We start from the raw sequence: 27,958 nt of genomic DNA, 5'->3' as shown, positions 1-27,958 counted from the left end.
TTATTCTGGCAAGAAGATCAGATTGGGCAGGGCTGGGGTGAACCTGATAGCCTCCTAAAGACTCTCCAGCCCTGGTTCCCTTGACTCCAAGAGACGTCTACCCTTCTTGGGAGCTACTTTTCTCAGAAGGAATCCTGATGCAAGGCCCAATTAAATTCCAAGATCCAGCTAACAGCTTGGAACTTGAGAGTGTAGAACTCTAAATGTTTGGATATTTTGATGCCATGGTGGATTTATTCCTTTAGCCAGAAAAGACTCCACCTCAGGTTCATTATTGGATCTGTAAGGTGCTGGGAGCCTGGTATGTGAGCACCAAATCCTGCCTAAAATTTTTGTTCGCTGGTTTTATCAAAGGACTAAGCCTCTACCTCTTGATTCAAAGTTGCTGCCCTGGGAGCTCTTAAAGGGTATGTGTCCCCAACATCTTTTGCTTGTATCACCAGATTCCTGAAGACAATTTCCAAACTTTATCATCCTGTTAAGATACCTGTTGGCAACTGAAAGCTTAACATTTAGTCTTGAATCACCTTCAGAACCAAACCTTTGAATGAATAGCTATCATATTTAGTCTTCATTTTCATCAGTCTTGCCTTTTTGACTGCTGACTGCCAGATGAACTATTGAACTTAATGCCTTGTCCATTAAAAAGCCATTCCTACAGATTTTCCCCGGAAGAGAGATTCAGAATTTAGCGGTTTTTCCCTGCCATCTTAACCAGAACATATTCCTTCTTTTTGTCTTAGACCACCTCATCCTCAAGAGATCACAGGTGGCACTGTCTAGATATCTGCATAGCCTTCAAATCCAGCTTGATTAGATCATGTCCTTTAGGAAATCGTATGCTTTGTTTGTTGCTTATGGTGGTAAAAACAAGGGCTTCAGAGCATCCATGGAAATCATCTCCAAGTCTGAGCTCGCACAACAACATCTGTCGAAGTCTCAGGCAGAAATATAGCCTCCAGCAAGGAGATGTGCAAAGATCCAGCTGACAATCTCTACATCCCTTTCCCAAACCCTACCAGGTTGCTGACATCTTCAAATACTGCGTTTGTTTGCCCAGTTCTACAGTCTGCCATTCTCCCCTTACTTGCCTCCTTATTTTTCCTCTGCTGTTCCCTCCACTGTCTTTAGGAGGACTGTTTGTTTGGTCTAGAGTGTGTTTGGAAGAAGCAGAGTATTTTACAGCATGTGAGAATTGATCATTTGCAAATACTGCATCATTTGAAAGACTTACTCATGTAAGTCTTCTCGTGACAGGATTAAACCCAAAGGATTCCTCAATCTCAATATGTGGTTCTTTTTAACTGTTTATTTTCTAGAGCACAAAATGTTGCAAGAGTCTTGACTGAGACTGTGGTGCAGTTCCAAGGCTTACATAGTGATGCTGAGTTTCAGTTGCTTTGTAACCTATGTGGGCATAGTAACCAAAAGTTGACAAGTGATCTCTGGTCTAGACTGAAAAGATTTATTTGCAGTAAATTCAAATTGCCTGTCCTCCCCTGTTGCTGAGTAAAACACCCCCACATTCAGGAAATTTGCCAGCATACATAGGAAATGCATACACATTGCTTTTAAATGCAGGAGGTAAATAAACTGAAAGTTTACTCTACTCTTCCTCTAATCTTTCAAATACAGTAAAAGTTGTAGATATAAAAAATTGATTTTTTTTAATAACCTGCCGATCTCCCTGTTTCCTCATATAGCCAGCTACTAGTCTTCATCTTGTACACTGAAATAAGTTGGCTTCTTCAGCTGAAGTGTTCAGCATTTTAGGAAGACAAGAGCACTATAGACAAACTCAGTATTATGAACCTCTCTTCTATGCCCAGCTCTCTTTCCTCCCTCCCCTTGTCTCTCTCACAAAAAACCCACATACAGTGTTCTCTCTCTGCACTAACTCAGGAGTTGAAAAGATGCAATACTGATAATTATAATAAAAATGTTGAATATAATTCAAATCTTCACAGCAACTAAAATTTTGCTTCTAAAACTGAATTCACTTGTCTAGAAATCATTCATTAATCTCTGTGAAAGTTTCCTCCATTAATAATTTTACTTGATATTTCCAGTAAAAGCATATTGCCAAGCATTAACTCTGTTGTGCATCAGGCAGCTACCCCTTTAAACTCCAGCAACACAGACAGTGATATTCTGTACTTCAGCTATCTTCTAGATAACCAACACAGCTGCGGGAATGGACTCTGGATAGTAGAAAGAAAATCAAAAGCAAAAACTCAACTTTTAAAATATTTTAAAATAGCTTGAAGCACTGGTACTGTGAAAGTCATCTAAATTTACAATATCAGATGGCTGTGGGATACTTTTATCTGTACTGATTAAGTCACTTCATTGATCACCAATTTATAAATTTTCTCCTTAAAGATTTGAAGGTTGGGATAGTGTAAAAATCTGGTGGCATTTTGGACATTGTCACTAATTCAGACAGGAAGGCTGAACTGAGCTTCCGACAGAGCTATTAGTATCCCCTTGATTTGCCTATTAAACATCTGTTCACCAATGTAATCTCATTGCCGTTCTCCTTCTCTTGATCAAAGCCACTCCTGTCTGTAAAAAGCTTCCATTTTCTTCCTGCCCTAAAGAGGAAATCCTGGTATCAGCAACTGTTGTTTCCTGCAGTATATAGTATTTAACAAATGAACTGCTTAAGAAATGATGCACAAAGAGTGGGGTTTATCTGAGCAACTTAGTAAAGTTGAGGGCTTAAGGAAAACTAGCAGAGTACCTATCTAGAGCTGGATGCTGTCACCCAGTCCAGCATAAAATTACATAGACACTACACTGTGTACATGTTGACCAGTGTTTAATGGTTCTTGCTACCTCTCTTGTTCACTCTTAATTCAAACTGAATGGAATTAAATGATTTATAAACTACCTTAGTCCTGGGAGTGTTTTATGCACTACCTCTGTATACTTAGTCACTTTGTATGTATTACACAGCAGCTGTGTCTGCTTCCTGTTGGATGTTGCAAGGTTTAAATGTGTTACCTAGATTACAGGAGTGGTACAAAAGATTAGCATTGACATGCTTGCCCGCAAACTATACTGACAGACCACAAGATACCTTTGGAGACAGAAGCAAGGTTTAAGAATAGTGGTTTCTAGTTTTACAGGTTTTGTGATTTAGGACTGAACTGCTTAAAACTTCGTGAAATTGTTGTTAGCTAAAAATATTAGACAAGGAATTTATACTAATGCAGTAGTGCAAATGCTTTATTTTGCTGTTTTTAATTAATGCAATCTCTTATACCGTAGAAAATGCCAGCTTTTGTGTATACTAATGCAGTATCTTAAATGGAGCAATTAGTTTTATTCTTATGGCTAGTTTCACACTGAGGCAGATTATGCCTGGCCTATATGCAAGTTTACATGAGGGAGCCAGGCAGACTTGCTGTTCCTACTTCTTTATGGGTGCATAATGTTCCAGAGAAAGCATGACCATGCCCCGCACCTGCACTGGTCCACAAAGTTGGCTGGCTGCACAGGGGTAGCAAGCTGTACTATAAAAAGGGATGTAGCAGCAGGCATGATGTCTGCATGCCTAGGAGCTCTGCACCTCCCCCATTCATTGCCTACAATGTATAAATGAGTGCTAGGCTTTTTAGAATGTTATGCAGAATTGCATGTATTTAGAAGCTTACACAGCAATAATAATGGGGACACTGTGTGGTCTTGCTGTCAAGGCATCATTCTGAAGCTCTTGTCAGTTAGTCGTGCGGGTTTTTTCACCTATGTGTTGTACACGTTTTAACTTAGGAGACACAGTGAGATAAGCTAAAGACCCCCTACTCCAGCCCTGAAGCTTAAGTTCATGACTCCAGGATTTCACTGAAGACAGATAGCAATTTTACATCTGCTGTGGTTGGTAGTGAACATTAATGTTGGAAACACCTCTTTAAAGACTTAATTTCTTACAAAACAAAACAACTTCCTTAGGCTGGTGTAGGTATCCAGTACTTGTTCTTAACTGGAGAGCAGTTTAACACCACTTACTGAAATTAGTTTGGTGGTTTTTACTTATGCCAAAAAATTCCTTTCTTTTCTAACAATATTATATTTTAAAGCTTTACATCCCCCGTTCATTTCTATGCAGTTTTATTTTTGGAAGCAGGAAGTCACTTGACAACCTTGAATCTTATAGGTAGCAAAAGTGTGTGTTGAGGCAACTTCTTGATCTTTATTCCTAGGCGAAGAAAGGCTTCCAGGTTGAAGGCTTTGCAGGTTCTGCTAATAGTGTATTTTGTAGGAACACAGATGAGTTACTGGAGATAAATCCATGTTCTTAAATTTGAATGCACTATTCTTGGAAAGGTGGACGCTACAGGGATTTTCTGTCTTGGGCATTCCTAGGAAAAACAAAACTAATGAGCAAATGAAGAATTCAACTAAACTTCTTAAAGCAAAGATTAATAAACCTGAAATAAAACTGAAGAAAGGTAAATGGTTTTGAGACACTGTTTCTTGAGATGACCTTTTTTCTGTTCCTCAAATTTGTTCTAGTTATTGAGAGAGCATTCTCTGCAAACAGCACGTGGCCCCCAAGAATGAAGGGTTACTTACCACCTCACTTGGTCTAGCCCAGGGGTTGACAACCTTTCAGAAGTGGTGTGCCGAGTCTTCATTTATTCACTTAATTTAAGGTTTCGCGTGCCGGTAATACATTTTAACGTTTTTAGAAGGTCTCTTTCTATAAGTCTATAATATATAACTGAACTATTGTTGTATATAAAGTAAACAAGGTTTTTAAAACATTTAAGAAGCTTCATTTAAAATTAAATTAAAAGGCCGAGCCCCCCAGACTGGTGGCCAGGACCAATAACACAAGTGGCACCTTTTTAATTTTACTCACCTGGGAGCGACCCACTGCAGCACTTTTACTGACCGGGGCAGCGCTCCGGGTCTTCGGTGGGACCTTCACTCGCTCCGGGTCTTCGGTGGCACCTCGGTGGCAGGACCTTCACTCATTCCGGGTGTCTTTGGCGGCACTGAAGCTTCATCACCGAAATACCGCCGAAGACCTGCGGAGCGAGTGAAGGTCCCACCGCCAAAGACCCGGAGCGCTGCCCCATCAGTAAAGGCTCCGCAGTGGGTGGTGCCTTTTTTTTTTCCACTCCACCTGGCTATGCCATTAGCCAGGACCCGGGCAATGTGAGTGCCACTGAGAATCAGCTTGCGTGCCGCCTTTGGCACACATGCCATAGGTTGCCTACCCCTGGTCTAGCCATTACCACAACATTAGTACAACCTGTCAAGGCCCAAAGTGAATCCCTTTTAATGCTGCTCTGTCGGCACCAATTGGAAGACACCCCATATAGCCCCTCAAAAAAAAAAAAAAGTTCTAGTTCTCCAGCGTCCTTAACATAGTCTACATGGGTTCTCATAAAAATGGAAGTCATGCTGTCTATGTGCCATTCTGTTCCAAATTGTTAAAATGTGTTGCTAATGAGTATATTTTTTATGTACAGAACCGTGGAAAAGGAGTAACATGAAGACAAGCCTATGGACAGGGGCGGCTCTACCTATTTGGCCGCCCCAAGCAGTCATGCGCGGGAGGTGCCCCAGAGCCCCGGGAGCAGCGGACCTCCCGCGGGCATGACTGCGGAGGGTCCGCTGGTCGCGCGGCTCGGCTGGACCTCCCGCAGCTGCGGACGGTTTGCAGGTCCGGCGGCTCCGCTTGAGCTGCCGCAGTCATGCCTGCGGGAGGTCCACTGGAGCCGCGGGACGAGCACCCCCTCCGCAGTCATGCCTGCGGCAGGTCCGGTCGTCCCGGGGCTCCGGTGGACCTCCCGCAGGCATGACTGCGGCAGGTCCGCCGGCCCAGCCTGCCACCCCCCCGGGAAAGGGCCGCCCCACGCGCGTGCTTGCCCCGCTGGGGTCTAGAGCCGGCCCTGCCTATGGAGAGGAAAACATCTCAGGCTATTAGTCTGTCCAATAATAGAGCAAATGTTCCATACTTTCATCTATGCTAGTTCTTTCCTTGGAAATGAAAACCTAGGATAGGAAAACATTTAGAAGTGAGCATGAAATCAAGCACTCTTCTCATTAGCAAAAATAAAACATTATTTTATTTTTTGAAGTCTTTCTAACTGAATGATGGAATGGAATTTTATGATAAAAAAGCTTTCAGGAAAAAGATACAACAGTTAGAACATTGTTCCCCTAATCAGAGTTGAATAGACTGTTTTAGTAAGTTCTTAAAAAATAACTTGGTGAAATGATTTTTAGAGGGAGACTCTCTAATTGTGCCCTAGATACTAGTGTAGATGAAGCAGATGGGAAGATAGTTTTTAAATTTTTTTTTTTTCATTTTCAGTATCTGAAAAACTTAAGATTTTTGCGTTTGGAGAACTAGTGACTCCTCCATTTATTACTTTCTGCTCCCACCGATGTGCAGTTCATCCTAAAATTGATCTGATATTATATTCTAAGACCCTAATGCAGTCAGTAACATTCTGATATAGGTATTATCTCTTGATCAGATCATGTTCCTGTTGATCTAACACTCTTAAGATTGGCTTAATGAAAACAGACATAAGTTGAAGATTAAATACCATGCTTTTAAAAGATTCTGCTTGTGTAAATAAAATTCAAGACCCTTTAAGTAATTACTTTGGGGATAAATAATGCATAAGAGATGACAAAAGGAGTAATCTGGGATATGGTAAAGCTGTGGATAAGGGGACATCTTGTAACTTTAGTTGCAGGAATGGAAACCCGGAGAGCTAATCAAGGAAGCAATGGAGGAAAATTAAACTAAGAACATCAATGTAAAGGATTAAAGAAATTACTATATATTGGTGCACTACACAGATCATGGTGAAACTTAATGGCCTCTGTTTATACAAGAGGTTATACTAGATGATTTAATGGTTCCTTCTGGCCTTAAACTCTATGAATCTATATAATTAATGCTAGAAGTAAACTGTATACACTAATATTCAAAGCTTCATAAAATATTTATTTAAATATTTTCTGCCTTGAAAAGTGGAATCTAGCAACTCCAGCCTATTAGAAAGAAGGTTTCAGCTTGTGCCACATGTAAAGTATTATTATTTGCCTTGTATTTCTTGGCTTGTAGACAGATCAAGCAATGCGGGCAATTGCTATTGGGATGGTACTGGATTTGGTTTATGAATGCCATTTAGATACCTTGGAAACAAAAGCCCAAGACACTAGCCTCACAGCCTGTATAGGGAGTTGATGCTCTGTACCTCAGGGGAACACCCTACACCCCCGTGTTCATCTTTATAAAATGATTGTGTGGTATCAATGCAGTCTGTCATGTTGGGTGTCTTCAGAAGGCTCATAATGCACTGAGCATGGTTGTTATAGTGATCTAGTATTTGTTACAGTAATGTTATGGTACGGTTATAGGTTATAATTTCATGTATATAGTTCTGAGGCAGAAAATGTGTCCTCATGGCTTAAAGCAGGCCCATGCAAAAACTCCCAAGAACAGAGAGGCAGTTCACACCTTATCAGGGCATGGATGGGACAAACCCAGCCCAGCCTTACAGGAACAATGGACACTGGCTTAGGCAGCAACAAAAGAATCTGTTAGACCAGGGGTAGGCAACATATGTCACGGGTGCGAGTTGATTTTTTCAGTGGCATTCACACTGGCCACCAGTCCGGGGGCTCTGCATTTTAATTTAATTTTAAATGAAGCTTCTTAAACATTGTAAAAACCTTATTTACTTTACATACAACAATAGTTTAGTTATATATTATAGACTTATAGAAAGAGACCTTCTAAAAACGTTAATGTATTACTGGCACGCGAAACTTTAAATTAGAGTGAATAAATGAAGACTCGGCACACCACTTCTGAAAGGTTGCCGACCCCTGTGTTAGACCCTCCGGGGAGTCACCCCCTTCCTTTGATCAGCTTAGGAATACGATGAGGTAATGCTCCCCTGATTCTGGAGTGGGGGGTTTGGCAAAGTCAAGAGGAAAGAAAGGACATAAAAGGGCGAGACACTTTGCCATGCTCTCTCTCTCTCCCACTTATATCTACAGACACCACCACCAAGCGACTGAAACGCTGATCAAAGGAGAGAGAGCCTGACTGAAAAGTAACCAACCAGCCTGGGGTGAGAAGCATCTCCGTTTTTAGGGACATTGAAAGTGTTAAGATCAGCTTAGAATGGGTTTTGCCTTTAATTCAATTTACCAAATTTATAAGTCAATCTTTATAGCTAATCTGTTTGTTTGTTCTACTTCTACCTGAAGCAGTGCGTTTGGTATGAAGTGTCAGAGGCTCCCCTTTGGATAAAACAGCCTGGTACATATCAATTAAATTGACAAACTTATACCCACTGGACTCTGCAAGCTTATATAACTGGACACTGCAAGACAGAGGTTCCTAGGGTTGTTTCTGGGACCAGAGGTATTGGCTAATGTCATTTGTTTGCAAGTAGCTGGGAGCAGCTTACATGCCAGAGGCTGCGCGTGAACAGCCCCGGAGTGGGGGTTCTACAGTAGAGCAGGGTAAGGCTGGCTCCCAGAGTTAAGGATTGGAATGGCCTAGCAGATCACTGGCCCAGACAGCACCAGAGGGGAACGTCACAGGAATATAATAAACCTAAAAGGTTATCCCGTAATATGTTCTCAGTCTACGTACTGCTGTAAATGAGTGTCAGCCTAGATGATCGGTCTCACCGATTGAATCTACCTTCACATTGAAGATGGCATTTGGGTATGCTACTTGCCTTGTATATTATACAAGGTTGGTTGGTTTGTGATTTTGGGCACCCTGGAATGTGTACAGTAGATGTGTGTTGTCAGCTTTGCATGTATGTCTCCTGGCAGTTCTAGTTTCTTCACTGGCATTGTCATAAGATTATCAGGCCCTCACCAGGCACAGTGATATTGGTCCAATTATTGTTTTCAATGGTTCTTTCAGTAATCTGTAAATTTGCACCCATTACTATAGTATCTAAGTTTGGACTGTTACAATCTTTTTATTAACCCTTAAGATTCCAATTAATGTTTCTAAACAAAGCCAAGTAAAATTTGTTTGCATTAAGTATTCACCTTCTAAATATAATTTAATGTTAATTGTTTTGAATTTTTGTTTACTATAGATGAATGCTTTCAAAATAAGTGGCTGCATTTAAATGTTTTTCTGCTTGATAACAAATGCTGTCACTAAAAGGAAATATGTTAACCCTCAGATTTACAAAGAATAAGCATTTCAACTTGTGGTTGAAGTTTATAGTGCAATAAATCATGTGCTTTTCTTGTACCATATCTTGCAAACACAGTTGGACAAGAGACCATCAGATTTGCCCTCCCACAAGCAGAGCTCTTGCAAGGCTGCTGGCCAGCTAAAAATGCTGTTACTTTACTAGTACATGTCAAAGATAGAGCCTCTATGCTGGCGGAGTCTGATTTAAGTGGTTGTGGTCAGTCTGAGGAACCTGTGATGTGATAAGATAGCATTCGTGAGGTCATGTGGTTTGCAAGCACCCAATCTAACACTGCAGCTTTGTCTACCGTGTGTCTGTGTATAAAAATATAAAATGCATTTACAAAGTTTTGTTCTTTAGTAACTGTGCCCTTTAGTTTTATATCCTGGAGAATCAGGGACATTTTACAAACTAGATAATTATAAAGATTGTTACCAAGGTCGAAGGTGTAGTGTCCCATTCTCTAAACAATAAACCAAAGATGAAGAAGCAGCATTATATAGTTCTGTCTCTATTTCTTATTCTGCCCTTGCTGAAATCATGTGTTTTGAGGCTGGGAATTTTAGTACTTGTCTGTTTTTGACATAACCAAATGATTGAGGCAAAAGCATTACTGTAGAACTGACACTGTATCTATGAAAGTTAGTGGTCTTAACTGTCCACATCATCATTAACACAAATTGGCATCTAAGTTACACTTGGCAAAAAAACTAAGGTTGATTCCATAATAATCAGGGCTCTGTACTACATGACTGTGGCCACAGAGTCTGCCTTGGAATTATGCTCCTGAATCTAACTTTTCTTTACAAAAAAAACCAACCTTCTGTTCGTCATGGCTGAAGAAAAACGGTACAAATGTGAGCAGTATAAACTGATGTGGTCTCTTCCTGAGTCTGCAGACACATGAAACAATGTACTGGAGCAGCATAGACTACTCTGTTAATCTCAATGTGACTGAAATTTAAAGATGTCAGTTTAGGTGCCAACATTAACTGTTTCACTGCTGGCAATTTCAGATTTGTGTTTTACTATTAAATCTAGTTTAATGTGCTTGTTTTATTTTTAGAAGCCTCCTTTTTTTAAACTTTTAAATCAAGTAGCCACAGACTTTTCAATCTACCACATCAGAGAGCTAAGGAATCTAGGTCCACTTTGCAGGGGAGTACACCAGTCCTTGAGTATTGTATATTGGGGACTATCAAAGCTATCTTGGCAAGTCCAAAAAACATCTGAATTCTTGTGCATATTGCAGTTCTCTTCTGCATTGTAGATGCTGTGTACATGCAGAAGAGAAGATATAGTCCTGTGGGTTATATAATGCAAAAAATGTAATGTTAAGAAAACCAAACTGGATTCTCATCAGTTTAACATGGAGCTACTTACTGAATGAGTTAAGGAAAAGTACTGAGGAATTGTCATGATTGTGTAGGTTGTAAAATATTTTCTGATAAACGCTTTTTTTGGGCACGCAGGTTACCATTAAAAAATTAAACTTGTTCCATTTAACATCAGTTATTTCCTCAGAAGACTCCTCTAAAGCTGATATAGGAATGCTATAGCTTAAGTACGAAGTCCCAATTGCACAAACCCTTTATCCACTGAGATTGTCATTTTTGGGAGATGTAGTTCTCTTACTAATTTTTTTTTACTTTTTTTTTTTGTATGTCGCTCTGAATTAACGGCCACAGATACAGAAATCTTTTTAGCTGTTGAACAGTTAGACAGACAGAAGCAGTGTATATTTCCAGATAGCACTCTGCCAATATTCCTCCTTCACTGAGGGACAGCATCTAATGGAGGGAGTTCATTATGTATGTTGTAAATGCATGACAAATCCCATTTGTTATTGTATTGTTAATATGTTCTTAGCATAATATTGCTAAATTGAAACCATCTAGTCTTAAATTTCTGCTGTATTTTGAGCTTCCTCTGTTTTACTCAAGACAGCAGTCTGAAAGTTGAGACGGTGAAGACACTTTTTTTGCCATAAATTACAAACACAAATTTTAAAATGTTTTGTTTTCTGAGCAGGCTGCTCAGTCATCCTAATGAGCAACACAGCACTTTTTAGACTAGTATTTAGAGGTTGCAAAACACTTGCCTCTTATTGTTTTGCTAATTGCTTTATAATTAAATAACTTTGTAGTAATTTTTGCTTTTTTTTAAAAAAAAGATTGAATCCACTGATTGGTGTTCTCAGCATATTCTTGGAGGACCTGAATAGTGATTTCATGAGGCTGTATCTCGAATTAGTTTTCCATCTTCCCAACCAAAGGCCAATGAGAAGTATACCATCTATGGTAGCTTTACACCTAGCTGGGATTTGGGCCCATGGCTTTCTACCATTCCTCCCCATCCAAAACATTGAGAGTGGAGAAATATGAAGGAAAATCATGGATTTCACTATGCAAGGGAAAAAAATGCAAAAAGACTCTTGAAATCCTAATATGATGTAAACTAATGTGAATATCTGGGGTTAAAATTTTCTTAGACTCCTCTGAATATCAGATTATTCTTTTTACTATCTATGGATCCCAAGGTGGTCTTTCTTGGTATCCAGGAAAACCATGTCCCAATGTCCGTTGATTTTTGTTTTATTTTGCAGGGAGGAAAAGGGGACCTGTTTTATTACTGTTGATGGAATATATGGGCCCAAACAGTCAAAGGTGTTAACATGCCCCTGTCATTGTACAACATTAATAGTATTTTTTTTGTTAAATTCAGGGTTCCAAGTACAGATGCCTGCTTATACCTTGGCAAACAAACTAGGACACCTCAAAGGTTAGAATATTATTGGTTGAGACACGCAAGGTAAAGAATCAAAACAAGGCTAAATCATTGAAACTGAGTAAGATTTTGATTAACAATTTCAATCAGTCTCTTTTTAGAGAGGAATATTGGTTAGTCTCTGATTCAATCAAGCAGTCCTTGGCGAGGAAGAAAGGATTTGTTCTGTTCAATTTTGAGTTGGGAATGATTGATTAGTTACTTTCCTACTTTCAACAGAACAAACACCAAAAGGGATGGGGGGGAAGAGAGGCTAGTAAAATATGGGGGAAATGAGGCTTTTGTTGATTTTGGGTTATTCCATCATGGAAGGATACTTTGGGTTGGCAGGTTGTCCAGGACAGTTATTCTTCTGGACCCTGCCTCACCTCCCTAGTTAGGGGCAATATTTGGTTGGTCGAGTCAGATTCCTTTCCTTGATTGGTTCTTCTCAAGCTGAACAGAGCTAGATGGGCTTTCTCATCTTACTACAATTGATATCAGGATCAAGTGAAAAGCCAGCAGAGTTGGGACCAGAGGAAAATAGTGGTGGGGGAAGGGCGGAAAGGAGGACAAGGGAGAAGACAGAGCAGGATCTTACATGTATCTGGCTGGGGTCCTTGCAGCACTGATGGTCAGGTATTGCCAGTGGTGTGCTGAGATCTGGGTGTCACAATGAGAAATGCTTCTGCTGTGCCTGTAGTAATGGTGATACTCCTGCCTCTTTCCCCCTCAGTTTCTCTTTAAGGGCCACAAAAGGGTGATGGGCAGAATAGCCCATCCTCTCATGATTTTGTCCACCAATTAGGCCTAAATTTTGGTTCCACACTCCTCTTGTTTACCAGATATGATCTTAACACACTCCTTGATGTCCTTCAGTAGACCTTTAAATTAAGTCCATCTTTGTTTTTTGCATTTTTTTTTTAAACAATTCTATGTAACAGTCTATTGGGACAACTTACGAACCTTTACCCACTTCCACCAATTAGGCCTACTCCAGGTGTGAGCTTTCTACTCCCCAGTTCTTACAACATACTCCTGTGTGTGTATAGCTCAGTAGAGAGTGGTACTGCTGAGGCTGCTGCTGTCATTAGGGCTACTGTAAAATCCCTCCTGCAGCCATCTCCCATAACTAGCCACTTTGGCCTCTGACCACAAATAATGGCAACTCAATGGCATGAAGCCACATGGTCTTGTGAACTAAGCATGGGTCTAAGAATGTGAGTCCTCCATTCTGATACTACCATTAATACTGATTGCTTCTTTTGCTTAGTCAAGTCAAGTCCACCTAAACTTTCTGCATGAATTTTCTTGGGGCCGGGGTAGCGGGGGAGGAGTAGAGGTGAGCAAGGGTGGTTTTTGTTTTTTAAACTGAACTTCCAATTTTCATGGGGTCGTGGCAGAGATCAGTGTTTATAATTCACCGGAATGTACACAACCTTCCAGTGACTGAGGACCTAGTAGGCCCAGTTACCCTAGTTTATTTGAGCAGTTTTCCCTTGTAAAACATACAATGTAAAACATACATGAGATGTTGGCAACTGTACAACATATCCCAGCACCAATAGCAGGGCTCCACTTTAGCAAAAAGCTGAGGGCAGTGAGGCTGCACACCACTGAATGATGCATGCTCGCTCTCCTATCCCAAAGAATCCTCTCAATTACCCTCCTAAAATTCTGACTGGCCGTGATCATAGTGATGCGACCATGGTGGGTAGAACTCTTATTTGGGGTAGGAAGCAATTGTGTCCTAGCCAATTTAAGAATACAGGGTTAACTCTGGCTTTAAAAAGACAGCAAAAGTGTGAAGTGATCGCTTCTTGTAACAGTAGTATCTATGCCCATAACATGTACAAACTCAGCCTCTGTGCCAACCAGATGCTTGAGGTTTCAGTAATTTTATTTATAAGTGCCAGCTATCAGGAAGAGGGAGTAGAGGTGTTTAGATAGTTCTCTGGTCAAAGTGTCATAGCACTTGCAGTGTGGTCATAATGCTGTTCTAAAATATTTGGGCTTTAGCCCAGAAAGCTTATGCCCAAATTTGTTAGTCTCTAAGGTGCCACAAGTACTCATCACTTTTTTTTAAAATATTTTTGGTGCCATTTCCTTACTTCAAATAAACACTTGTATTAGAACCTCTTGTAGGAAAAGATTCTGGGAATTTTCCTTCCACCTACCAACTAGTTATTTTATAGCACCTTCCCAGGGCTAGGTCAGCTGAACACTTTTTTAAAAATCATTGTTTTATTACAACAATTTTTTCAGATTTTAAGAAAACTAATGAACTAAATTTGGTTTGTAATGACCAGATACTTTTTTTATGAATAGAGGCAGGTTAAAAGTAAATATCTTTGTCAACTCTGTTTTGCTACTATTTCAATCATATTTGCTATAGAATTTCAAAGTTTAATTGGATTATATGGCACTAGATCAAAACCATACTTTTCAGCCATGTAGTGCAGTGATCAAGAAGTCATGACCTCCCATTGATCGCTTTATTGGTTTCCTGTTCTGATTCACTGGAAACCTTCTGGTCTGAACATTTGTCGCTAGTTTTAATCTTTGTCACGTTTACAATACAGCAGCCTAGGCTTTGGTAAAGCTGATACAGAGCACACAGTTAGCATCTTGTTTCCTTTTGGCTCTTGAGCCCTTGATAACTGATAAAGCTGTAAAACCACTTTCTATAAAAAAAAAAAATCTCGTATTCATAGTTGTAAAAACAAATGCAGAACAATCTGAAATACAAAACTAGAAGGCAACTGGAGATGAGATTTTTTTTATGCATTAAAATGTACATAAAATGTCACAGTTTTAATTAATTTACAAAGAATTGCATGATTCCTGCCATCATCTGTACAGCCACTGGAAAGCATTCTTTATTTCAAGACTGATTTCCAGAACCTGAGAATACAAAATGAAAAGGCCAAATGTACTAAATAGGTGCTATAAAAATAAGCCTGAAATGACTCAATCTTGGAAACTTGTTGCTACTGTTTTGCTGTTCGCTTATGACGCGTTGCTATGGTTTGAACTGTCTAGTGACATGGGCAGCAAGGTTCACTTTGCATTAGTATTTCAGTTTGTAGGCCACTGTTAACACCATGCATTTGTTTCAAATTAGTAGTTTAGAAAAGAAAATTACTTTTGGGTCATCCTTCAGAAATTGGAGAATTGAGCAGTTAGCAATGGTTCTCACACTGGTAATCACAGGCTTAAGGGGTTAACTGCATATCTTTACCTTTCATCATGGTTGCAGTTCCATTATCACTGTTACCCTTTTCACTCCCACTGTTCACAAGTAAACTGCAATTATCTCAATCCAGAACATCTTTGCATTTTTAAAGAGAACCTGTCATGTTGATAGGAAGCTGAATGTGGAAACAGTGCACAGGCTCCAGCTGCTACAGAATGTCTGCCTCCATGTTGTGGGCTTGATGTGTTCACAGCAACTCAAGCTCTAGTGTCATACTGGCTCCCATTCAGTTTGTTTCCAGTTCAAAGTTGTTGGGGGTTTTTTTTGGTCTTAACTGCCAAAGCAATTAGTGGATCCACGTCCCGGGTCAATGAACCAATAAGGCAGTTCTTTACTATCCCAGAGGAACACATTACTAAGCCCGGCATGAAACATGGGAGTGCTAGGACACTATTCTTAGTCAAGGGGATCTGGCTATGGAACAAACTTCCAGAAGGAATTAAACAAATCCGGAGTCTTCCCACTTTTAGGAAATGCTGTAAAGCCTTCCTCTTTGGGGGCAGGGGGAGGGCTTTCTGACATGAGAATGACACAGTGCTAGCACTTTCTGTCTGCCCCTTGTCACTCTTCCCCCCGCCCCCAACAAACTCTACTCCAGAAACCATTTTATACCCCAAAAGGGGAGAACAGCCAGACACCCTGTGAAGTCCTCTAGAGACTTCATTAAGGTAGGTTGTAGTATCCTAGTCATTGGAGGTATTTCAGAATAGGTTAGACAAAGGGCTGTGAGGGCTGGTCTTGGTTCCACTTGAGGGCAGGGGAATGGACTATGACTTCTTGAGGTCCCTTCCAGCCCTACATTTCTGATTCTATAACTGCTAATCTGTTTTAGATGGAAGGTGCCTCAGTACTATGGTGATAGTGGCATTATAAAGTCCTCAGACAGAATATGCTAGTACAGGGGTCGGCAACCTTTCAGAAGTGGTGTGCCAAGTCTTCACTTATTCACTCTGATTTAAGGTTTCGTGTGCCAGTAATACATGTTAACGTTTTTAGAAGGTCTCTTTCTATAAGTCTATAATATATAACTAAACTATTGTTGTATGTAAAGTAAATAAGGTTTTTAAAATGTTTAAGAAGCTTCATTTAAAATTAAATTAAAATGCAGAGCCCCCCAGACTGGTGGCCAGAACCCAGGCAGTGTGAGTGCCACTGAAAATCAGCTCATGTGCCATCTTTTTCACTCGTGCCATAGGTTGCCTACCCCTGTGCTAGTAGATAAGTCTGTACTTCCCATTCATAAAGGGCAGTGCCTAGTTGTTTAGCCAGTTGGTTCTATTTACTAAATATCTCTTAAAATGAATGTTCATTGTTTTTTAGAAATGCCTGTCACTGAGTATCTCATTCATGGTGGATGATGCTGGGTTCTCACTCCAAGAATGCCAGCCTTGAGTTCCAATTAACTTCCCAAATGTACTAATTTGGGTCTGAATGCAGTCTTTAAACTACTTGGCTCTAGCCACACTAACCAGCCAAACAGCGAAGCTGGGCGAATGTTCAAATCTTGTTGCCAAACTCTAGTGTAAATGGGGGCCAATGGGAGCTTCTGTTTCACTGATAGATCAGACTGAACCCTCTGCTAGGAAGTAAGTTTGAAACAAAAAAATGCAGTTCAGCATTTTAATGCTTACAAGAGACAAGAAATGTCATTTTTGCCTTAGCTGTATTTTTATAACACTGTTTAGTGCTGTATTATTCACTGTTAACCCCAAAAAGTTTTGAAAACAAGTTTTGAAAGTCTCTTGCCGCACAGCATTAGTATGCATGATCAAGGCATTTCCTGTCTTTAACCTACAATACCTCTGCATCAGATTGTCAAAGCAGCAGCTTCTAGTTTGCTTCTTTGCTTTTAGACACACTTACTCATTCTACTCTTTAATTAGATACTCTATTAAAATTTTATGTATTGCATTGCAGTTTTCCCTTTTTAAAAAGCTACACTATGTCAGCTATCGAAAATCCCATAGCTGGAATCTGAGCATGTGCTAGGAAAAAATCCTAGTGCTGCAGAATAGAAATTGCATAAAGTTAAATGGGATGAGGTGAAGATTTTGTATTTGGTTTAAGGCTAATTACTGGGGTGGGGTAGGGAAATGATTTTGTGCTTTTTACTGCTCTATTATGAGATGTCATGGCTACCTCAATTTCCCCAAATATTTTACTTGGTCGGTCTTTTGGTTTTTGTGTGTGATTTTTTTTTTTTTGCATTTTTTTAATGCATTACAAATATCAGGTCTTCACTTCCCTTCCTTTATTCCACATCTCCTCCCCCATCAACTGACAGCTGGGAAAATTGACGGTTTTAGCTTTTTGTGGTACCACTATCTCTTTTCAGTTCTCCAGCAACATGCAGATAATTACTAATGTTTGTATAAAACAAATTGTTTTAAGTTTCTGGACAGGAAAGAGAGGCTGTTCATACCTGAACAGGAAGTAGTAAAGGACAGACTGTATGGAGCAACGGCACAACTGTACTCCATATTTAGGGTATAACAGAGTTTGTATTGTAAGCCCAGTGTTGGTCCCTGCTATAAAAATCATATCCTCAATAAGTAAGTTAGATCTTGGGCTGAAACAGAATTTTTGTAGAAAATTTGAAGTGATTCAAAATTGTTCCTTAAGGACACCCTAACAACAGAGCTACTAGGGGTGTTTTGGATGTGTTTGAAAGTGACACATAGTTAGAGCTGTCACCTATGTTGTTGGACTCCTCCAGCAGAGATCTAGTGCCTCCTAAGGCTCATTGGGGATCTCTACTCGATGCAGACCTCAGACAGCCCATAAGCAGTTAACTCTTTCCCCAGGTTTAAAATCTGGGACTATATAGGGCATTGGAGAAAGCAAGAGGCAAGTGGTGGGAGAATATTGGGAGGCCGCATCTCCTCCCTCTCCCATTTGTGTGGACTTCTGAAGTCAGCAGATGGGGGGGGAAAACACCTCAGATTCTTTGGTAATAGGGGCTGATGAACCTCCAGTCATGAAAAGCTCATACGGCACCAAATTCTCCTAACCCTTTAGCTCACTGAGCATTTCTGAGCTACCCAAAGTCCCAACAAGCCTTACTAGGGTTGTTACTTCCTAAGGGGAATCTGCTTTCCTGTAGAGCAGACAGGGAAGGAGTTTTCATTCCCACAAACCACTCTATGGGTGGTCTTCCCTGGTTCTACTGAAACCTTCTTCCCCCCCGCCCCATCTTTCTACCAGCCATATCTGTCCTTCCTGTGAACCTTGGAAAGAGATCTCCAGTCCTTCAAACATTAGGAATGAACAGGAGGGCAGCTACTCTCCAAATCTGTCAGAAAGGAGCACTGATCCTGAGGACCTGAACATTTGCAGGAATAGCACTCTTATCTTGCAGATGTTAGGGAGTCCGGTATATTAGGATTCTCTCCACAGAACAGTGCTTCAGGGCCAGGATTAGCAGGAGACTGTGGTAAGCAGAGTAAGGGGACGTTCCCTTGCCTCAGCATCTCCTATGATCAGCTTGGTAAAGTCTCCTTTCTTGTGGACCATCTGGAGTTTGCAAGAACAAGACTCCTGTCCCACAGACCAGGGGACCATCTTAAAAACTAAGTAAATTCCCACAAACTTTAAGGTTAAAGTTAAAGTACCTGGCATAATATCCTGGCTTGAGGATGCAGCTGCTAATATTAACTAAAAAGTAAGTTAAACAGGAAATGCAGTCACTGAAATAAAAACCACAACCTGAACTCTGTCCAATATAGTTGCAAGCATGTAGTATTTGCAGTGAATCAAAGTATTGTACAATTTCCTTTAAATTGGTATTAAGAGTATTTGTTCATTTGGTATCTTTACATGGAAAGTCCTTTAATAGAGAAAAGATTCAATATGCATTGCTCGATTCATTTACGGAGTGTCTTGATTTAAGAGCCAGTTGTACAGCTCTCCTCAAACATCTGTCCTTGATTTTTTGCATTTGATTCTGCATTTGAGTGAAAATTGTCCTGCAAATTACTGTAAAAATGAAAGATGCCCTGTTAAAGTGATGTCCTTTTAATTATAGTAAAATGTTTGCTTGAAAATAATTAACATAATTGATAACTAATATCATGCTTCTGCCTTTTCGAACCTCAAAGAGCAACAGACAATCTTATTTGAAAGTTATCTCCCTAAGATCAGTGACAGAAGGGAAACCTAATTTTCTTGACATACGGGGAAATCTGTAGTGGAATGCATAGAGAATTGAATTGAACCCCATTTGGACCATAGTGTTATGACTGCCCATATTTGTGAAGACCTGTTTTAGGTGATAGATTGCTGATATTCATGTCTGCAACTATGAGATTTTGTCTATCTTCTCTCCTGCTGCAGAGTTCAGGTTGTGGTGGTTTGAGTGTGCATGGCTTATTGTGGAAGTACAACCTTAACATCTTGGGGGTTTCTGACAATTGCTTTGCCTAACCTTCTTGAAAAGGAAAATGTCTGGTCTCTGTTGATATGTGCCTGAAACCTTAACTTCATTTTAAAGTTTTGGGGTTTTTTTGGTGTGGAAATGTATTTCTGCATTATAGTTCACCTTTAAGGAGAAGAACTTCAGTTTTAATTGAGACTTAAGTCTGTTTTCCTGTTGACAGCTAGACAATTTAAGGTAGCATGTTTACCTCAAAATTTCCTTTAAGCTAAATCTTTACTTAAAGAATAGGTATAGTAAAAGAGTTGTTGAGGATTTTTATAGAGAGCTGACACTGTTTCAGTATCTCTTTTGTGACCATCTCTAGGTTGGGACTGCCACCTTAAACAGTATTTTACTTTCAGCAGGGAGCGGAGGCCAACAGTCATGAGCCTGATGAGGACTAAGAATTCAGAACCCATTAGACACCATGGGAAGCTAGAGTTAAGGAAACTTTTTAAAATTATATGTGTTCAGATTAAGTTGCTGTTACTGATGCTTAACTTACATAGCATTTAACTTGACAGCTCTTACATTTTTACTTAACTGCCTGATTTCCCCCCACCCCCACCCCCCTGAAAAAATGGAATGGAATCTGATTGGTTTTTGTTTGGGTTTTTTAAGCCTAAATCTGCCTCATAAGGCTGCTAAAATGGCAGCTTTCTGTTAGATTCTCTTATGATATTCACTTACAATGTTAAACATTCTCTGCTCTAATTAGATGTAGTGGTTAGCATACAGTTTCAGTAACAGTTTAGTTTTCTTTTGAATCATGTCTATTTTATAATCAGGAAATCTTACTCAGGTCCAGAACAAAAAAGGGCTTTGATTTCTTCAGACTGTTCCTGTTGTAATAAGATTTGCATAATCCAGTATTGATTTTTTTCCTATATGGATTTAATATGAATAATCTGTTTTCCTACCTTGAACCAAAAGAGTGCCCATGCTTTGATCCCATTTCCAGATTAGTAATCACTATGGAGTGGCTTGACTCTGCTAGGCAAGCATCTTTATGTCGAACATGAAGTACAGTTCTTGACTGCTTTAGAACTGTGGTTTCTAAAATCTTCAGAAGAAACAGAGATGACAGCCTCCCTTCTGTGCCATAATCTATCACAATCTTACCAGTATCAAAATATTAATCTATCATTTTTTCATTGCATCTTTTCCTTTTACTGTAGTCTGACATTCTAATGTTTAGAGAGATTTCCTTAGTAGCGTCAAAGAGATATAAAGGGGTATCTTAAAATATAATCTGTGATCTTATATCAGCACCCTTCATTTGCTACAACTGAATTGTGCTAAAACCTGAAAATCTCTTTACTGTCTCTTTCCTTCATGCATGGCTTGATGAGGCAGTCAGCTTCAGGTAAGAGTATATTACCAAAGTCCAGTGACACAATTGTTAATGTTATATGCCTGTCTTCTCTCAACTGCTCTGAATTAATAAATGTAAGTTCCATTAGCCTTGGACAATGTTTATGATCATAAACTCTTGGTGCGTTCCCATGGTTAACACAAAGCATGCATTCTGTTTTCAAAATGTTTCTAATTCATGGCTTCTTACATGAGAAGGCTTATGTAAGCAAATACTGTCAACTACTGAGGTTCTGTTCTTGATGCAACTAACTTTGTGAATGGCACGGAGGGGGCAAAGGTGGAGACAGTTCTTTTTGGTCCTGTGGTTAAAACTTTGATCTCCTATAGGCAGCCTGTCTAGGCAGCAGTGAAAGTGTGGGTAAAGCTATTGTTACCTTGAGCTATTAAAGGCCTCCTTCCTAATGTTTGTGGGTCTACCAGGCCTGCTGTATTCCCAAGCCTGATCAGACCAGAGTCCCCACAGAACCACCACATGAAGAAACCACCTAGTCTTCTAGAAATGGAGCAGGGGCGAGAGATCAGAACGAGGTCTGTTAATGCCTCTCTGGGCAGAAAAGCCAATCGCAGCACTTGAAAGGAGGACTGGGATTTAACCAATGGTGACCTCCCTCACAGAGAAGGGCTTCACTGCCTGGCAACGGCTGTGCCATGCCCCAGGGATATAACTCCAGCCCTACTCAATCTGGGCTGTCCTTGAAGGGCTAACCCTCTTTCCTCCCAGAGGAAGTGATCTTACGGTCACAGATGGGACTGGAAAACCTAAGTTTTATTCCAGGCTCTTGCCTGCACTTTGTGACCTTGACAAATCACTTAATTTCTATCAGTTTCATTTTCCCAAATTATAAGCTAGAGAATATGGCTTTCCTGTCCAGATGTGCTGTGCCTCGGTTCACTAATACTTGAAAAGAGCTTTAAGATTCTGTAGATCCGCAAATTAAAAGGCACTGTCCATTTAGGTTCTTAAATTGGTACCATCTACTGTGGCATCTGATCCCCTCAGAGCACAGGCATGTCATGCTGAATTTTAAATTTTACACATACCGACTAAGCCTTCAGTCAACAGCAAATTACTGGGCACAGGGAAGGACAGGAGGATCTGTGCAGTGTATGCTTTGGTAATGAGCATCTACGGACCTATAGCTCGTAAGCCTATTGAGTAGTAAGTATCTAAGCACTTCCTTAGCGCTGGCGTTACACACTGCCTTGAATTTTGGACAGCATTACCCTCAAGGTTATCTCTTGAATGGTAGCTTTTTTTAAGGATTTCAGTTTTCTAACAATCGCTCATTTCTAGAAAAGAATGAAATTTGATGATAGTACAAGTCAGATTATTTTTGACTTTCTTCAGTTAAAGACCAATAAATTGTATTGGAATGTTTTCTGTTTTACAATTAAAACTTGCTAATTTTTTTCTTCTGTTGAGGAAAAGTCCAGGTTTTGCAGTAGGTTAGTGCACTGACATTTCACTTCAGATCATTTAGGGTCAAATAGCAATATTCACATTTTTAATAAGTTCAAATAGGCTTTGGGACTCGAAGCTTCCAAAACTATTTTTATTTCTCAAAGAAGTGAATCCAGAATGGCAGCCCCAAGATGTAAAGCTAAGCTTTGCAGGGTAAAATCTATTTGCCAGGTTTTTTTAAAGTGACTGCTTCATACGCAATACAGAATCAGCTAGTAGTGGGGGATAGAAAGATCCTAAGGAAAGGCTGCTTATCTAGACTAGAGTTCAAGGTTGGGGTTGGAGCAAGGTTTTGGCCACTTCTATATTTTCTACCAGCCGGCCTGCCCAGTGCCAGTTGGCTGTGTCACCCAGACACAGGTGCCTGCAGATGCTGCTACTTAAAAGCATGTCACTGGATTGCTATCACAATCTTAGCAAAATGTCTGACTGACCCCTGCATGAGTTTGCTTGTTCAGGGGTTTCTTTCTGCAAATAGAGTTCAGATAGCGGTAGCTCAAGTCTCTGGTGCTTGAGGGCAGTTAGTGTTGGAAATCAAACCTCGCAATAGAACTGAAGTAAGCACCGGTGGCCTACCAGTGCAGTCACTATGTATTATGTGCCTTATTACAATGTACCAAGTCTGTAGACAGGGTCCCCTGCCCCCCCCCCTCCCCTCGGTGTTCCATTATTAGTCCTGTTTAGCTTTGGAAATACCATAGTTAAGTACTGGAAATGTTTGGGTTTGTCCAATCCATGTTATGAGATTCTGCCACTTAAAGGCCTTTACGAATCAATTTTTTTTTTTCCACAACTAGGTAGATCAGTGTTTCCCAAACTTGGGACGCCGCTTGTGTAGGGAAATCCCCTGGTGGGCCGGGCCAGTTTGTTTACCTGCTGCGTCCGCAGGTCCGTCCGATCTCGGCTCCCACTGGCCGCGGTTCGTTGCTCCAGGCCAACGGGAGCTGCTGGAAGCAGCGCGTGCTGAGGGATGTACTGGCCGCCGCTTCCCGCAGCCCCCACTGGCCTGGAGCAGCGAACCGCAGCCAGTGGGAGCCGCGATCGGACGGACCTGCGCACGTGGCAGGAAAACAGCCCAGCCCACCAAGGGCTTTCCCTACACAAGTGGCATCCCAAGTTTAGGAAACATTGAGCTAGATGAATTAGTGACTTTTTCCAAATACATTATACTGCCCCCATTCTATGTATATATCTATTTACATTATTTGACACAACATGGGATATAACTGTAATACAGCACAAGATACACACACTCAAAAAGTCCTGACTTTATGTGGGCAAATTTCACTCAGCAGGAGGACTCTGCAGGTAAAATTGTAGGAGTTTCATGCTTTGTATGTATATATGTCTCCTTACTGTATATTCCAATCTATGCATCTGAAGAAGTGGGCTGTAGCCCACAAAAGCTTATGCTCAAAAATTGTTAGTCTCCAAGGTGCCACAAATCCTCCTGTTCTTTTTGAAGAGATGAAATCCACCTTCAAACCTGGAACCCAGGCATGGGTCTGCAACATGTGCTGCCACCCTATGCGTGCACCACTCCCCCCCCTCCCCCCACACACACTTCATGGAGACTTTCTTGGTTAAAGGCTGAAATAACTGCAACCCCTTCACACAATTTTCATGGTATATTAAGGCCACTGAAGTAATCATAGACAGGGCCAGCTTTAAGCCAATTCTCCCCGATTTCCCGGAATCAGGCCCTGCGCCTTAGGTGTCTTTTTTACTCACCCGGTGGCGGGGGGTCCACTCCAGTCTTTGGCATTTTGGGGGGGAGGCTTCGGTGGCATTTTGGTGGCGAGGGGTCCTTTGGTGCCGCGGAAGACCCAGAGCGGACCCCCCGCCACCAAATACCGCCAAAGCCCTGGACCGCCACTGGGTATTCAAATTGGGCCCCACCCTTCATAAAGTTGGCCCTGATCATAGATTTTTGCCTGCTCCCAGTTCCCACCCTCTGTGCCATTCTCTGTGGAGAACTCCAGCTCCTTTGCAAACAAGTGTGGAAGTTCCCTGTTCTTTGCTGTGCCAGCAGCATCACCACACTGAAATGAGTCTGTGCATGGAGGTGAATTCCTCCCCCCCCCAACCCCCAGAACTCTGCAACGCAAACTGGGCTTGTTAATGTTCTGTATAATTCAAGCTTTCTAATCAGAGCCTCTGTGTTTAGATTTTTGCCCTTCCACCATTCTCACGGCCTTTGCATTGCAAGCAACTATTTGTCTAGCAGAGCAAAATGTGATGCATTTTCATACATGGTCTTTTAAGCTCCCAAAATGGCGGCAGGAGGTTTCTACAAAGCAATTTTATGCCCTTTCTGCGTCCCCATGGTTTTTGAGTGTGGTGCTGTCTCTGAAGCTGTCAAACTGACCCCTTAATATTGACTGACTAGGTCTAGGTGAATTCTAAGAACTAACCTCACAGACCTCTTCCAACAGCTAAGATTAGTCTCACTAAGTTATGATGTGACTTGCTCAGCATTAAGGTTTTTTTCTTCCTTCAGAGTAGCTTTAAACCTGTGGTCATAGTAGCTAGCTTATCACTACAGTTTAGTGTACTTGAAAAGCAAATATTAAGTACACTTTACCCGTGCCCCAACCACTTTTGTTTTGTAAGACATTTCTCTTTTAAAATTGAGAGCAGGCTGCTCTTCTATGAGGAAAGGTAAGTTTCAGAGCAAGAATGCAGGTTAAAACCTTCATGTTGTGGTTCATTGGAGGTTGATGCTCTATATCTTTCAAGGTGGAGAGAACCACTTGTATTGCTCTTGAATGTTGTTCACTTGCTCTTCCACAAAACATTGGCAATCACAACCCCCGACAGAAGCTTTTCTCCTTGTTTTTTCTAATTAGATGACAAGCACAAAAAACTCTTCCTGAGATAATACAGAAAAGTAGTGACTGTCCAGTAATAAATAGGGCTACCTGAAATCCCACAGCTGTAGTATATTCTCAGTGGGAATGTTCAAAGACACAAGATTTAGCCTCAATAACCAGAGGGACTTGTACATACAGTTCAACATTTTCAGGAGTACAATTAGTGTTTTTTGGTACCAAACCTGAAACACCCTAAAGTGCCTGATTTCAAAAAGTGCAGAGTACCCACTCAGCCCCTTTCTAAAGTTTCTCCTCTTGGACATTCAAACTCTAGTAACTCTTGGCAATCTAGGTCCTGCTTGCATTTAGAAATCATTGATTGTCAAGGATACTTTACTTCTCAAACATGTTTTTATTCCTATTGCTGGACTCTCACCTGTGATTAAATGTTAACTCTTGTTTTTAACAGATCAGATGCCTAAAAGGCCAGAAAGGCTTCTCAGACCAACCCACTTTTGATGGGATTCACATTGTCAACCATTTGATAGGAGATGATGAGTCATTTCATTCTTCTGATGAAGATTTTATAAGTAACTCCATACAGGAGGGTAGGGTCCACTTTCATTTACACAGAAGGACTGGACAGATGGCTTTGGACCCAACTGTGGTAGATAGCAGCGACAGTGATACTGAAGAAGGTGTTCTAGACACTGGGGATACAGACAAGATTATTCCAAAGCAAAAGAACCAGCAAAGAATGGAATCCTACTCCACTACTGTGTGATCATCACTGTGACTAGCATCTAAGACTTCAGATTTCTTTTAATGACTAAAAATGCCCAGCTCTTGGATTAGATTGCTATTGTGGCTTGTCTGACACATTTTATATACAATATATGTATATATGTATACACACACTTTACTGTTTGCCTTCTACCTTTGCCAAATCTTCATCACTGACATACCATAGAGTAGATTGGGAAGAAGTTGATGGATGACCGTTCTAACAGTATTACTGAATGTTCCTTGTTTTAGAAAATGCAAATATATAATTTCTTTAAATGCATAACCATTTTGCCATTCATAAACTTGGGAAATCTTTTCTTCAAAAGAAACTGCTCTTGTGCAATATTTTATACTCCGTGAACTAATGTGTTCTTTTTACATTGTTATCCATTTGTGATCAAGATGGACGTTAGCAAACTGGCTGATCCTGGGTGTACGCCTGATTATTTTTTGTTGTTTGACTGTTTTGTTTTAATTAAAAATAACTATTATTGGAGACCCCTAAAAGGCTCCAAACACAAGCCTTTATTTCTTCTGTTTTTAAATACAAATTAATGGTCACAAATGTCAAAAAGGATTTTTTAAATCATTGACTTTTAATTTTTGTGCATCTGCTATTGATGTGTTGCTAATAAAAAACCTGGTCAAAATATGTTAACTACAATAATGTTTATTTTGTACATGTTTATCTCTCTCTGCAGCAAACTGAAAATGTACATTACACATTTTATATGAGGAATGTAAATGTTACAAAATGACTACTTTGGCATTCTAACAGGAAAATGAATTCTGTACAGACATACTGATAGTGAGTTACAAAATAGAGGCAAAACACTAATCTTAGATTTAATCTCTGTTTAGCTATTGACACTAGCAGGTTCATGACCAACTAAAATGCTTGTTCAAAAACAGACTAAACTTTTAACTTCATATTATAACTATAATAAATTTTTCATGATTTAACACTTGTTGTAGCACTTATTGCTTAGTAATAACTAATGTCCGTACCCTAGAGATTCTGTAGGTGATTGCACAGTGCAGATCCAGAGAGTAGTTCAGATAAAGATGGAAAGTATTTTTATCTGGTTTTAAATTAACTACAGTTCCAATGAAGGATTGTTCAAAGCAGTAAAACCAGATATCTATACTGAGTTATTCTGAGGAAGATCAGTACAAGGATATCTAAGAACCAAAAAGCTAATATTAGTGCATCTAATAGATGCACATGATTTAATATGGAGCAAGACTTAGAGTGAATGCATGCTGGGTGCCTGGTCATTCCTGTCTCTTTCCTCACCCCTAAATGAAGCCCTGATTAGATCTCAAATTCTTCCTGTCCTTTCCAAGGCCTTTTGAGCAAAATGACTTGCTACTTCTGTCCTGCACAGCATTTTAGACATTAATCTCTTAGGCCTGGTCTACACTGGGGGTGGGTCGAACTAAGGTACGCAACTTCAACTACGCGAATAGCGTAGCTGAAGTCGAACTACCTACCCGTCCTCACGGCGCGGGATCGACGTCCGCGGCTCCCCCGTCGACTCCGCCACCGCGGTGGTGGAGTTCCGGAGTCGACGGGAGCGCGTTCGGAGTTCAATATATCGCGTCTAGATGAGACGTGATATATCGAACTCCGAGAAGTCGATTGCTACCCGCCGATCCGGGCGGGTAGTATGGACGTACCCTCAGATGCTCCCTAGCCCAGAATATTTCTCAACATAAATGTACCACTGCAATTCTCAATTACAAATTCCATGGAAGTATGTACTGTTAATATTAGCAGCTGGACGGCTTGTGATTTGAAAGGAATTAAATAATACTGCAGGCTTATGGCACAAGCTTGCTTCTTCTAGAAATATTTAAGTTCATTTAGGTATT

General features: G+C 40.5%; 1 protein-coding gene across 11 annotated transcripts in view; it reads left to right on the top strand.

Moving 5' to 3' along the window:
• Nucleotides 1–27,046, top strand: part of EVI5 (ecotropic viral integration site 5) — a 136,950-nt gene extending 109,904 nt beyond the window's left edge. For all 11 annotated transcript variants that reach the window (XM_045027138.1, XM_045027139.1, XM_045027141.1 and 8 more), the window contains one exon: nucleotides 25,767–27,046. In XM_045027138.1, coding sequence (XP_044883073.1) covers nucleotides 25,767–26,081 — 315 coding nt within the window. In that variant the 3' untranslated portion in view covers nucleotides 26,082–27,046. The remainder of the gene's footprint in view (nucleotides 1–25,766) is intronic.
• The last annotated feature ends 912 nt before the right edge of the window (nucleotides 27,047–27,958 follow it).

Source organism: Mauremys mutica, chromosome 8 (genome assembly GCF_020497125.1).
Source record: "Mauremys mutica isolate MM-2020 ecotype Southern chromosome 8, ASM2049712v1, whole genome shotgun sequence".
NCBI lineage: Eukaryota > Metazoa > Chordata > Testudines > Geoemydidae > Mauremys > Mauremys mutica.
The sequence above is the reverse complement of the archived record's forward strand: the minus strand, read 5'-3'. Positions and strand labels throughout refer to the sequence as shown.